The sequence below is a fragment of the Lichenostomus cassidix genome, chromosome 10, assembly GCF_008360975.1.
Source record: "Lichenostomus cassidix isolate B80296 chromosome 10, HeHo_3.0, whole genome shotgun sequence".
Lineage (NCBI taxonomy): Eukaryota > Metazoa > Chordata > Aves > Passeriformes > Meliphagidae > Lichenostomus > Lichenostomus cassidix.
The window spans coordinates 8,485,483-8,499,140 of record NC_139491.1 but is presented as its reverse complement, the minus strand read 5'-3'; the positions used below and the strand labels follow the sequence as shown (position 1 = coordinate 8,499,140).

Here is a 13,658-nt window from a genome sequence, read left to right as displayed (position 1 = left end):
TTGTTTTCTTTACCTAAGTGAAGCTATTAATTGTATTTACTATGTGCTGTCCTGATGGTAGTCAACATGCAAACATTACATAGCTTAATGAAACGTGAGACTTAAATCAAATACAAGTTTTATTCCACAACTAGTGCCTTTATCAGGCACTAGTAGGACCAATAACAGTATGAGACAAACTGTTTTTAACTGTGCAAAAGGTGAATTCTCTTTGATCTCTAAAATGTTCTTTCAAGCAAACTTTTTAACTCCAATGAACAGGGGAGAAATGTATCAACACAAAACTTTATAGACTATTATTAAAGAATATAACTGTGGCTATATTTGTCTACTAAAATGTAATGCTCATTTTTAGTTTCTGTGGGGAAAATATCCTAAGTTCCCCTGCAGAAGCTTAATATCATATTGGATTCTCCACAGGGAGAGATAGTTCTGCAGGTTTAAATATATTTTGAAGAGCTTTAGTTTGTGTTCTTCTCTTTCATGGATGTGTTTCCTGAACTATTTAAGAACTCCTTTCATTGCTTATCATTTCAGTTTCACCTTCATTGTCCCACCCTCAGGAAGTCCATCATTGCCAAGCATGCTGTTATGGTGAAGCACATAGAATTCCAGGTGATGAATACTCACTTGAATACAGTTACACAGGAGGATTGTTCTCACTTAATTACACTGCTCATTTGCAAAAATTGCTGACCTACCCTGGCATGATAATATGTTCTCTTTTGTAGAATACCTTCAAATATACTTGAAAAATTATTATTGTGCATTTATACCAATTCTGGCATTTTTATATGATAAACCTGATATTACTGCAGAAAACCTACGATTGTTGTAGGTTATATGGGCTGAGCAAAAAAACTTCACTGCTTGTTGGGTTATATGTAATGCTTAACTTCTAAAACCAAACAGCAAATGGTTGTGTCATGTAACAGGCCATATGTGTGGTATAAATTGACTTTGCCTCAATTCTTTCCGTGATGAATGAACATTCTGTTCTCAGAAATAATTGCTTGGATGAAAAGGTCACTCACATCAACCATGGAGTGCAAATGGTTACTCCCCAAATCCTTGTTAAGCTAATTTCATAGGAAGCAGGAATTTGTGTTGGTGTTTCTGAATGCTGTATAAAGCTCAGTGTTCAGAAGAAACCATTCAGCAGTCCCAAAGTGTGGCACTGTTTAAAATCAGTTAGCACTTACGGACAAAATTCCATAACCACCCAACACGGCACAATCAGTTGATATATAGTTAGATATGAATTAGCAAGAGACAGATAAAAATGTTGAATTTCAAGTACTTCTGGAAGCACCAGAATTTTCAATAAGCAATGAGAACAATAAAACTATGTTTTATCAAAGGTCATCCATGTGATGCCATGCAAAGGTCATGTAATTATTGAGATAGCTACATGCATTCCTTTTAATGTAACATTAACATAAGCAAATTGTCATTTGTCTCTGAAAAAGGAATGTGGAGGAAAAACCATAGATCCAGGGAACTTGTGTCTGGATAAATTGATAACCAAAATTATTAATTTGATTATTTCAACCTGTGGAATTTGGTGCCATTTGAGAGCAAATGGCAGACAAATTTTATGAAAAACCTTAAAAAGCCAACAAACTCAAGAACAATGAAAAAATTTGCTTTGTAATGTTTCTTTGTTTTTCCTATTAGCACCTAATAAACATCCATAATAAACTTCTTACTACTTTTATGAAGGAGCTGTGCCAGGTAGGGACAGTGGTGCACAGCTATAGTAAATGAAGGAATAAAGGGCTCGTGGTAAACACAAGAAAAAGTGCAGAGTAGAATACAATGACCTGTATTAGATAGGGAAACAAAAAGAGGTTTGTCTTTCTTTGAAACAGTGACCAGAGATAGAAAGCTCAAACAGGGGGGATTTTAGGCTTGGCTGGTCTCTGTTTTTTACCTCAACCATGGTCACTGAGTTCCAGTGCTGCCATAAAAACAAAAGACAAAGTTAACTACTGCTCCTTACCTGAGCTGCAGCAATTTACCATCTCTGTAAGAAATTAGCCCAGCCCCATTGTAGTGATTATGATCTATCAGAGATTCTACTTCACAGTAGGAATAAAGATGAATTTGTGATGCCATGCAGCTATGGGTGGCTGCCTCATCCCCCAATGCTTGTCTTGGTGCTTGCCATAGCTGACTGCTTTTTTCAAGGGCTTGCCAGGCCAGAGTTAACTGCATGAAGTCCCTGAGATTTGCAATTTCATACTCAGCCCTTCCCTTTTGTCCTGATTGGCTTCCCCTTCCCAAGGCAACAAAGCAGGAGGCACTCTTTAGTTGCCTTTCAAGCTGCCCATTCTGTCCAAGATTTTGAATGCTGGTGATTTCAACTATGCCTGCTTGGGACTCCCAAAATACATTGAACTAATACCACAGCAACCTGGTTGAATTATTAATCTTAGTTAGTTTGATTCAAAAACTAAAAATGTTTTATTGGTAATAAATATTTCTTATAATATGGTGACTTCTGGCAGAATTTCTGGTTTGATCCAAAGCTGGTGTTTCAGTAAGAAAGTCTTAAAAGTAAATTTCAACTGCCATTTTGGCAGCAAATTGGAAAAACTGCTGTAAAATAAATTAGGAGCTTATCACAGAACTTATGCCAATAAAGTTAAAAGTTGTTTTTGTTATAATTATGAATTTTTGAGCATAAAGTGATCTAGGTCCTCCACTTGATATGCTCTGGAGAGAATTATCATGCTGCCTGGCTTGGGAAGAACTGAGAGCACAGCTCATGTGTTGGGCCATCTTTAGGCAAATTTTTCATTTCTCTGTAAGGCTATGAGTAGAACCTGAGGTCAGCTCGTTTTGAGGACATGTGCAGAAAGCAGAAAGGGGAATGAAGACAGATAAGCAAAAAGGCTGCATGGTGAAGCAGTCAGCATAGCTAGGGTGTTATTCTGCATTACCATAGGATGCCATGGAACCATTTATAATCAGACCTGAATATGTCCCCAACCACTAAAGATTACACTGAAAGAACTAATCAGTTCAGGGAGTTTCAAAAGAAACCAGTTAATACTCTTACATGAGGAAAGATTGTTCTCCTGCATATGCTGAACTAAATGTGATTTCTGTGTCAGCATTAAAGTTCCCAGTGTGTATGTGTATATAGCGGCAATTCATTTATATTTCTCTATGCATGTTTATTTTCATGGCAAAGCTACAGTCACTGGTTATTTTTGAGACTATAATACATCTTGGGTGTTCTGGCTAAACTCATGCTGCCAAAATTATCAGCAAAAAGACCGGAAAAGCTGATGAACCTTAAACTTTTCCCCAAACAACTACTCAGTTGTTTCTTCAGGATATGGAAGAGGCAGAAAGCCCAAGCAAGAGGAGTGGTAGGAAACCAGAGAGGAAGGATAGAAGTTTCTGTCTGACATGGATTTCAGAAACTTCTGTGTTTAATCTTTCAGGGACCCTAAAACAATAATCCACAGCATTTTAGGAGTTTTAAGAGGTTTTACTATAAAGGAAAGGTAGTCCAAACTTCAGTTCAGCGCTCTGCTTATTCACAAGTTTCTTGCTTTCCTTTTGCTTCGGGTTTTAATTTCTTTATCAATTGTACAGGTAATATGTTCAGAAACATCTAAATACCATTTTTGAAAATTATCTTCTTAGACTAAGATCTCCCAAGGCATTTACAACAAAATTCCTGACAGTTTTGCCATGAACAAACTCAAGAAACAGCTCTTCAATTTCTTAGGATGGGTGTCTCTTTTGCAAATGGGACTCGTGCTAAGAGTTGGTTAGGTATTTTTAACTAGAATGCCATATAATTAAAAAACTAAATACATGTATAAAAATAAATACTACCATGGATAATTCTTATTCCCCTCTGTGGGTTTGTCAGACCCACAGGGACAGCACTGTGGTTTGTGGGCTCTTCTCCTAGCAACTCCTATTAACGTCAGAATTACTTGGGCAGCTGAATCTTCATAGCCCACACTAAGAGTTTACTATTTGGCATTGCTTTATGTGTAGGTTTCATGTGCCCATATCTCTGATTAGTTGCACCAGGTTTACTTCAGTTTCTTGTCATCCTACAAACACTTTTAATAACTGCTTTATGCTATAACTTACTGAGCTTCTCTGATGTAATTCTTTGTATTTGGAAAAAAAATTATGAAGATGAAGATACGGTCCCTGCCCCAAGGAGGTTATAATTAAAACAAGACCAGCATTATAGAAACATATATTCTAGCTGGCCTCTAACTGGATGGTCTGTTTAGTTTTGTTTTGACGTATTGTATGAAGCAGCATTTAACAGATGTTGGGAAATTAGCTCTCTGAGCTTCTCGTATAAACTTACAGCAGAGATGCATGCGTACGAATTAATTTCATCACTGAATGTGGGTATTAATGTCATCAGGCATTTTTAAATGTTTGTGCCAATTTTACTGTACTTTGAGTCCTCTTTGCCAGAAAATATAGACATATCTTGAGAGAAAGTGCCTCTGTTGTAGCAATTCTTTCTAGCACTGCAGTGACAATTCTCTTCTGTGGAGCAAAAGATGTTGCCTTGTATAAGCCCAGCAGTGGAAAAAAATTAGGAAAAGTATCATTTCACTACATACTCTATACACACAGTGTTGTAGAGGGTATGTAATGAAAAACCCTAAAGTAGAGTGATCTTCCTCTGTCTTTATGCCAAGTTGTCCCTCTTACAATAAGTAATGCTAACTTATCATGCAAATTCTGCAGTTGATAATCTTACGGCTGCTCATATCCCTGCTAAAATAGCACACATCCAGCAAGGTGACAGGTTTCCCTCCTCCTTGCCAAGAGAATCAAGTGTTGAGGATTAGATTCCCTTTTGCAGCTTCCAGGGTAAGGTCAAACCAGCAGGAAGCAGAGGCTGACAAAGCCAGGCTTGCCCCTCTGTGCTGCATACAGACAAGGAAACAAGGAAAGTAAGGCAGAGAATGGAGGCAAGACCTGGGACAAAGCCTAAAACAGAACAATATTAGAAGGGAAGTGTAGCTGACAAAATGACACAGAGATTTCATAATTTCCACTTGTATTTAATGTATTTTGCATTTCACATCTGTAAGTTTTTTTTGTGGCCTCCTTAGTTTTGTTTTCATGTTGAAATCTTAAGTGTTTCTAAAGCAACAGCTATGGTTTTAAAAGATCATTTCACACCCACCCCACTCAAATTACAACAGACATGCAATATTAATTTAGGGTGAGTGGGCACAGATGTTATCAAAATCACCCTCTTACCTGCCAACTCCACCAAATTTTCCAGTGCTTGGATATTTTCTTCCACTGCTGTGTGGAATTTTATTGTAATGTTCTCTGTGCCTTTTTTTTTCCCCTTAGATGTTTTATCCAGTTACTAAACCTGCATATGGCTTCCTCCCCTATCAGCTGTCTGAGCTAAAACAACACTTCATGACAATTACTGAACAGAAAAGCAGCCTCTGAAGATACTGATGTGATTAGGTGTGAGGCCAAGAACTTGTGCTGAGTGCTAGAAGAGCACTTTATAACCACAGTAAATCAGTAAGTTTAGGCTAGACAACATGGCAGAGGAGAAGTGATGTGATGTGAAATATGAGCTGGGGAAGAATGTGAAAGAGAGGGAAGTGAAAATGCATATTTAAAACTGGATTTTCATTTTCCAGTGTTACCAAAGTGTGAGTTAACTAGTGAGCTTTTCTTTGCTGACTCTGAATTCTCTTCCTTACTTCAATATCGTGCTGCTAACACACAAATGGACAGCAAAACGTGCAGATATGAGCACTTTCTGTGCCTCAGGCCTGTGAAAAGCTATTGCAACAAAGCACTAAATTTGAACTAATGCACCCTGTCCCTCAGCAAGGACTAACAGCTCAGGATCAGCTTCATGCTAACAGCTTTTGAGCTGTGTGGAATGGAGGCAAAGTGAGTTTTATCTTCCCACAATGTACTTTGTGGAGCAATCCATATTGGGTCTAATTTGGAAGAAGCATTAAAAGCTTTCTTAATACATGGCTGTGCCATACACCAACAAAAAGCAAAGTGCATTGCAAACAAGGGAAGCATCACTGCCCATATTTCATGATAAGCAGTAACAGGAAAAGAAAAAGCAACCCAAAGGTCAGGTCTGGAGTATGGTTCAGGTCTCCATTGCCTCATCCACTAAAAATGTTGTGACTCTAACATGCAACTGAAGGATTGTTCATACTCCCCAGTAATATTCAATCCCATAATTCTTTATGTTAAATCCTATGTATACCAGCAAACAGGTAAGTTACAAACCCTACAGTGCACTGTCCACAGCCTGATTTTTTCCTAGTGTAATACCTACATAATCAAAGCAGAATTATGTCAATCTGTTGTGAAAATGTGCTTAATTTTAATTTCAGCAAACTGGAGGAAGCAATGACAGTGCCCCTATAAAAATATACATCGGTTGTCACACATCAAGTTTCATATCTTTACATAGAAAGTGAAGCAAAAAGCTCCTAATTTCCTCCATATGCTCTGGTTGCAAATTACTTAGTGCTGTAATTAATTTAGATGTTGATTGTATGCAATACACAATGTTCTGCGTTGCTCTGTCTGTCTTTGTTGCTTAAGTTTATTTTCCAAAAACATGATATAACATTAATGACATATCCTAGCCCAGAATTCGAGCCTGTTTTAACTTGGTTTCCTTCTGTGGCATTGTACCCAGGACTCACCTGGATTTAAATCTCTCAGGTTGTTTTACAGATGTAGCTACAACTGCGCTGTTTAGAAAAATGTGCTGCCATCGTGTGACAATATTATGAAGTGCAAAAGAAACGGCTTTTAAAAGAAAAATTGGGAAATAGATAAGTATCTGTATTTGTTATAGTGAATTAGATGAATTATAAGTATGTATTATATAAGAGCTTTGCACAAATCTGTGTGCTTAACACTGCTAATGGAATCAGGAATTATTGATTCAATTCTGTTTATTTTCAGCTCAATAAATCCTTTCCAATGCGCAGAGTGATCAAAACACACAAGCCTCCAAGCCACTTTTAATCAGCACCTGGTTCCAGCATTACCTGCTTTCATACTCATATCTGTTTATCTCTTTCTTTTCCTCTCAGTCTTTACAAAACTTGTTTTTGTCCAGCCCTCGTTGCTTTCCTTCCACACAAATGCGAACACTCCTACCCAAAACATCAGCCAGCCCAGGCACTCTGCCCACACTTCTCATTCCTGCATGAGTTCACACGAAGCTTTGTTTCAGAAATGGTTTTGGTTTAAGGCCTCTTCTTGATTCCTACATTTGACCCAGAGGAAAGAGACTCAAGAGTCGAAATTGCTGCATCTACTCCCAGTAAAAGTCCCCAATGGCCAAGGTAGAAACACTGCAGAGCATTCATGCAATTTAAGTTTTACTAGTTTAATATCTACAAAATATAAGTAGACTTATGTCTATCTGTTGTGAAAATCTGCAAATTCTAACCTCTGAATGTTGGAGTATTAACAGACCCTCCATAAAAACATGTCACACATCATGTTACTTATCCTTGTATAGAAAATGAAAGAAAAAGCAAAAGTTCCTGAAGATAATTTCCTCTATAATAGCCCATCTTTAATAGATCTGTAAAGGTCTGCACACTAGGAGTGTGATTCAAAAGCTGTCCTCTGCAGTACACTCCCTCAAAGCAAACCTGCATGTCACAGCACCATGACCTTTCTGCTGCTCTGAAATCCTCTATGCCAAGTGCCAGTTAGCTGATGCTGCAGTCTGCTGATGTAATTTACATTGAATAAAGGCAGGAATTTTGTAAGCCTTGTCAGTGGGCTTCAAACAGATTATCTAGGAATAGAACTTAAAGATATGTTTGGATCAGCCCCTTCTCTTGTGAAAGTTTAGTGGGTTTGTTTTGGTAAAACTTAGAAAGTTTTAATTTACTTTTATAATCTTTGAAGATCTTTGGAATCTTCTAAGAATGGAGATCTCTATAGTATTTTACTCGGGTACTCACTTTGTGCAGAAAGAGCCTGTGCTTGAGGTACAGTAAGAGATGAAATCAATATACATTCAATTAAATGGATATAAGAGAATGTCATGTTAAAAGATTCCCTGTGATGCTTTTTCAGCTTCCATATCAAGACAGGTAAATCTATGAAGTAAGGACACGTGTTTTCCAAGTCTTTACATTTTATGCTTGGTTGATTATGTTTCTTAAGAAAATGGGCGTTTCAGATGTAATTATTGCCCTCAAAGGCCATATTTTTTCATGTGGATTGTCTGTTGTCTAATTAGGCAAGAACATAGACGACAATGTTTTCCTTACTGGGATAAACTTACAGCATCTCATATTCATTTTCTGCTTTGGTATTCACTTTCATGAAACTTGTGGGTGCCTGATTTTCTTTGACAATTTTACCTTACTCTCAAACTTGTTAGAAATGACTGTGGATTGGAAAATGCTGTGGGTGAGAGGTAAATGGAACATGGTGATGCATGGAAAATGCTGCTATAAGTCTCTAGCCTGTATCACTGTGCTCAGGTTGATTACTTGATATTTAAGTGTTTAGAATACATGGACAAACACAAAAACCTCAGTTTATATCCATGAATTAGAAAATAATCTCAACATAAAAAATCTCATTTGTGATTTAATAATTGGCAACATTGTGCTACATGGAGGATGGAACAAGCTCAACAACCAACTTTCTTTCAGAGGAACTTTAAATGTCAAAGTATCCCATGATAGCTTTGCATGTGTTTGGTTTTCAGTGTTTTGGAAACTGTCCACTCACCCTTTTAAAAGTTGTGACACTGGTTTGGCTTTGGAAGAATTTCTTCAATATACTCAGAGAGACAGTAATATAATGAAAATCTATTAGGTTTCCTGGATTCTGATAACTTTTGCTGTCAGAAAGCTGAAAATGGGAAAATGAACCTTTTCCTGATTTACAAATTTTTGATATGTGTTTCATCAAATTTTAATAGTTTTTCCCCAATATAACCTTGCAGAGTTAATGAGATTATGCAATATTACTAATGGCAGATTTTCATTTCCATTTTTAAAATAAACATCTCTAAAACCAAAATCTAAGAAGAAAGAAACAAGAATCAGAACCCCAGCAACCTCTCCTGGCTGTAGTCTTAGGCTTTTATATTCTTTGTCTTTTCATGAGCCTCATCTCTCTTATATCCTTCTGGGAGAGCTTCGGGTCTGTCAAACATCGTACCATCTTCGGGACCAGGATTTCCTGTAATTATCACCCAGTGATTCTTATCTTCTTCAACTCTGTGGGAGTTCATATAATTGTGACAAATGACTTCAAATTCTCTTCCAAAATGAGACCTGCAAAGTTAAAAGAGAGGAGATAGGCGGGAAGAATAAATATATATACAAATTGAGCAAATCTTCATTACTTGTGAATTGTTCAAGAGATTTTCTCATTTTTCTCTTGGCTTGCTCAGAAATATCACCATGCACTTTCAGACCCTTACAAGAAACACAATAACCCACTTTGTTTCCTATGAATAATTTAGGAATTTGAAATCCAAGAGAAATGCCACCTTTGTAGCTTCAGAGCTAAAAGGAGCAGAATAAGGCCCTGACACACCAACTCGATATGTACAAGCTGGTTAGGCCCTGATCCCCATTCCTCTGTGACTGAGGAAGACTCTGCCTACTTAATAACTTCTTCAGACTCAAACTTTCAGACCTTCCTTCATCCTCAAAAACCTTATACATATCCTCAGTCAGGTCTTGTTAAGAAGTTAATGGGAAATATTGGTGAACTCCTTAGCAGTGCTTAATCAGTATAAACTTAATGCATGTATATTAACTGGAATTGTTGGATTAATTTCAATTTGTTGAGACATTGATTCAGATGGACATAAGCATATACAGTTTTATGCAGTGTGGTTTCATTTAGTTCCCTTGTTCCTTACAATTCTTAATATATTTTTAATCCTTCAAAAGTAACCCAAACAACTGTCATTGTTCAAGATATTCAACGAGAGAACCACCAAGGAACTAGAGAAAATTAAAAACATGATATGATAATGAAAAATGAAAAAAGCCCCGAACAAGTAAGACAGCCAATTGTCTGCAGCAACACAGTGGCACACACAGCCAAGAATTAAAATAAGGGAAAGGAGAATGGCATTCTGGATACTTTTCCATTTCCTCAGTGTGCTCCTAAAGCACTTCTCTTGCTCCTTACAGTAATTCCTGATGTTGGCACATCCCTGTGCATATTCCTGCCAGTTATGAGTTGTTCTTACCAGACACAGAAGGTCCTTGGAACAGCTAAGTTGCGATCAGTATAGCAATGACTGATAATAATTTTAGTGTCTGCCTAGAAGAAAAAGAACAAAGGAAGACACTTGACAAACATTTTTAAACCAGTACTGTGGATAAAGATGGTCTGTAATAATTAGATAATTTGGAGTGTGTTTGTTAGTGAGCTGGTTCTTGTAAATGAGTCCTAGTTCAAGGCTGTAGAGGAACAGTTATATTTGTGATATTTTGCTGTATATGGTAAAATACTGTATTTACAAAAGGTTAAGAACATTTGGAAAATCATCCACTTATTCAGATGCCTTGATAATTTTGTTAGACATTTAATGTACAGGAGCTCTTATTTAATCACATCTCTAAATATTGGAAATGTAATTTAGTGTCTCAAAAAGCCTGAAAAACAGGTAAGTACTGAGCCCTTACAACATGATACTGTCAACCTTTGAAAATTTCTAATGAGGAAAAACTGAACAAGTTAATCTCAAAATGAACACCAGAAACAAATCTTTCTGTAAGCAGATTCCCTAATTAAAGAGATTGTTCCTTCCCTCTCCCCCTTTCTAAAAGCAGAGGTCAGAACCGGCATAAGGGAAATCTGTGAATAAAATGGACACAACATTTTTTTCTAAGTACTCCCCCTGCTTCAATTAAATTTTCATAACATTTCCAACAGTTTTAATTTCTTACTTGAACTGGACATCCTTCATACTCAAGACGCATCTGCGGATCCAAGGCCTTAGCTTGCCAGCAAGTCAAATAGGAAACCTCACCTGTCAAATATACTTTCTGAAGGCGAGATTTTTTGGCAAAGTCTCGAAATGTTTTGTGGTCACTTGCCAGATAAGACTGTAAATAAAAATACAGATTATGGACAGGATTAATATAAAGAAACAAGATGTATGTAATTTTAAAAGATATTTTTGAACACAAAAACTTTCCTCTTGGCTCCTGACAGGTCAGTCTGCACAGCAAAAACTATGCAGGCAAAACCCATACTATGGATTCCATACTGTTGATAAACTCATTATGTAATTATTCCATATGCAGATTACTGAATATTAATCTAAAATTGAACTTATATTCCAAATATTTTTATCTCACCAAAGTGGTTGTTGATAAGGAAAACTTTTTCAAAGTTGTGGTGATTTATTTTAAATGTGTATGTACATGTAATGTCTTATTTGCTTTTAATTTGCAGAAGGAAAGAATGTTACCATTTAATAGAAATCTGCTCCCTCAGAATGATAGAATAGTACATGACTTTATATTCCTACTATAGATTATCTTCATAAAAAAGGAAATCTTGACATTTTGGAGTTTCACAGATTATTCTGAGTTAGAAGGGACCCACAAGGATCATTAAGTCCAACTGTAAAGTGAGTTATTAAAAGTTAAAAAAAAAAATCCTTGATAAATTCTTTCATGATTTACAATCTAATAGTGATTTTCTTTTTTCTTTCCTTTTTTAGATTTCCTTTATTCAGTCCTTCTGGCTAACAGCTCCCTTGGTCTGCATGCCTGACCTCAGGCAAGTTGCATAAACCTTCTAAACAGGTATTACTTATCTTGATCTATGCATGATTCTGAGTCTGTTCTGTAAAGCTAACATGTTGAACCACTGTACAGCTTTATATATCTATATTTAGAGAGCTATTCAATGCACATGATCAGTATATGCTACCATTGCCTTACCATTCTGTCAGCAACCCCTCCTGTTGTCCCAAGAAGAAAGTGTTGCCCATATCTAAGTGGTTCGCCCACTGCACTTCCATCAGCGCTGTTAAAATTGTAAAAAGGAAAAAAAAGATACATTCAAATAATCAGTTTTTCTATTATTTAAGTTTTTTGTCTGTTTTGGTCTAGTTATATGTTGCTTTCTGGCAACATTTTGTATTATTTACCTTTTAAAATAGGTAAAATATCTTAATCGAAGGCAGAGCCTTTGACTATTGAGAATGACCCTGTTCTGTTTCAGCTCCAACAAACAGCAGCAATTAAATTGATGTTTGAGAGAGAGAATATGATGGGTTTTTTAGGACAACAGAACAATGTGCACTTCAAGTGTCATGCAAAAGCAATGGCATGTATTTCTGCTTACAGGAGAGTGAACATTAATACTAGTGATATTTGGACATGTTTTATCTGCAACTGGAATATGAGAGTAATAGAAACAGCTGCAGAATTTACCAAATGATACAGTGAACTCGATACTGTTTTCACACCTAAGCTGACTTAAATGTCCTTGGAATTAATCAGGGTAATATGCAGCATAGAATCAAGCTTAATGCATTACTGAAAACTCTTCCTTAAATAAATTAAATTTACTCAAATTCCTTTCTATATTAGCAAACTTGGTTGCATATTTCTCAAAACAAGATACCTAAAGCTAAAATAACAGTCGAAAACAACTCAGAATAAAGCACCAGACCTTACAATACAGAAAGTATTTCGACCCAGAGGCTCCACAGTCTTGACTGCACTAAGTCCACGTGAGAGCTGCAGGGGTTCATCCGAGTACAGGGATATTTCTTCCATGTCAACTGCCAGAGTCACATCGCCACAGAGCTCAGGTTCCCTGTCCCCTGAGGAATTGTTGTCTGGGTTCATAAGCAACACAATGTCTCCGAAGTGAACAAATCCATCAGAAGATATTGACAGCTCTACCTAAATTAAAATGCATAAATTATTTTACAGAATTAACTGATCCTGATAGCAGACGTATTGTAGCATTTAAATTCCGTAGCGTTCTTAGTGCATGCAGAACAATAATGAGATCTATGCCACTCTATGAGGGGTCACGGTGGGAGGACAAAACCCTCTTTAAAAATTACCTTCTTGAAAACATTCTCTTGAAGTCTGGCTAATCTCTGTACTAAAAGTTGTCCTTCTTCTCTCTTACGGATAAAATCCTTCAGGAGTTCCTGTCGGCAAAGCAGAGAGGGACAGAGATGTTATCCAGCACCCACAGTCTCGCGTCTAAACTGGATTTAAGCAGTCGGGGGGCAGCCCGGTGCGGGGGCGGCGGGCGAGGCCCCGGGGCGCGGTACCTCATGCGCTATCTCGTCCTCCAGCCAGTTCCCGATGCGGACCCCGAGGCGGTACGAGGCCATGGCCGGGCCGGTGCGCGTCCCGCGGCGCCATGGCAACCGCGCTGAGCCGCGATTGGCCAGCCGGGGTGGGCGGGACGGGGGCGGGGCCTGAGCGGGACTGTGGGAGGGCCTGAGCGGGGCTGTGGGCGGGGCCTGAGCGGGGCTGAGGGCGGGGCTGAGCGGGCTGGGGGCGGGGCTGAGCGAGCTATAGGCGGGGCTGAGCGGGCTGAGGGCGGGGCTGAGCGGGCTGGGGGCGGGGCTATAGGCGGGGCTGAGCGGGCTGAGGGCGGGGCTG

At 38.0% G+C, this 13,658-nt stretch overlaps 1 protein-coding gene and 1 long non-coding RNA gene across 15 annotated transcripts in view; one reads left to right on the top strand and one right to left on the bottom strand.

Moving 5' to 3' along the window:
* Positions 1–6,263, top strand: part of LOC146432669 (uncharacterized) — a 36,712-nt gene extending 30,449 nt beyond the window's left edge. For 13 of the 14 annotated variants that reach the window (XR_014854278.1, XR_014854280.1, XR_014854286.1 and 10 more), the window contains one exon: positions 538–2,463. This is a non-coding gene — a long non-coding RNA (uncharacterized LOC146432669). Of the gene's footprint in view, positions 1–537; positions 2,464–5,364 lie in introns of those variants that run through there. The other variant, XR_014854282.1, reaches the window with a different exon arrangement.
* A 684-nt stretch (positions 6,264–6,947) lies between these two features.
* Positions 6,948–13,444, bottom strand: CFAP161 (cilia and flagella associated protein 161). The gene is made up of 7 exons (XM_085070483.1): positions 13,322–13,444; positions 13,106–13,195; positions 12,703–12,938; positions 11,967–12,051; positions 10,962–11,120; positions 10,259–10,332; positions 6,948–9,326 (listed from the first exon to the last, which is right to left on the bottom strand). The coding sequence occupies exons 1-7, from the start codon at positions 13,382–13,384 to the stop codon at positions 9,125–9,127; spliced, it is 909 nt and encodes a 302-aa protein (XP_084926609.1). The 5' UTR covers positions 13,385–13,444; the 3' UTR covers positions 6,948–9,124.
* Between the last annotated feature and the right edge of the window lie 214 nt (positions 13,445–13,658).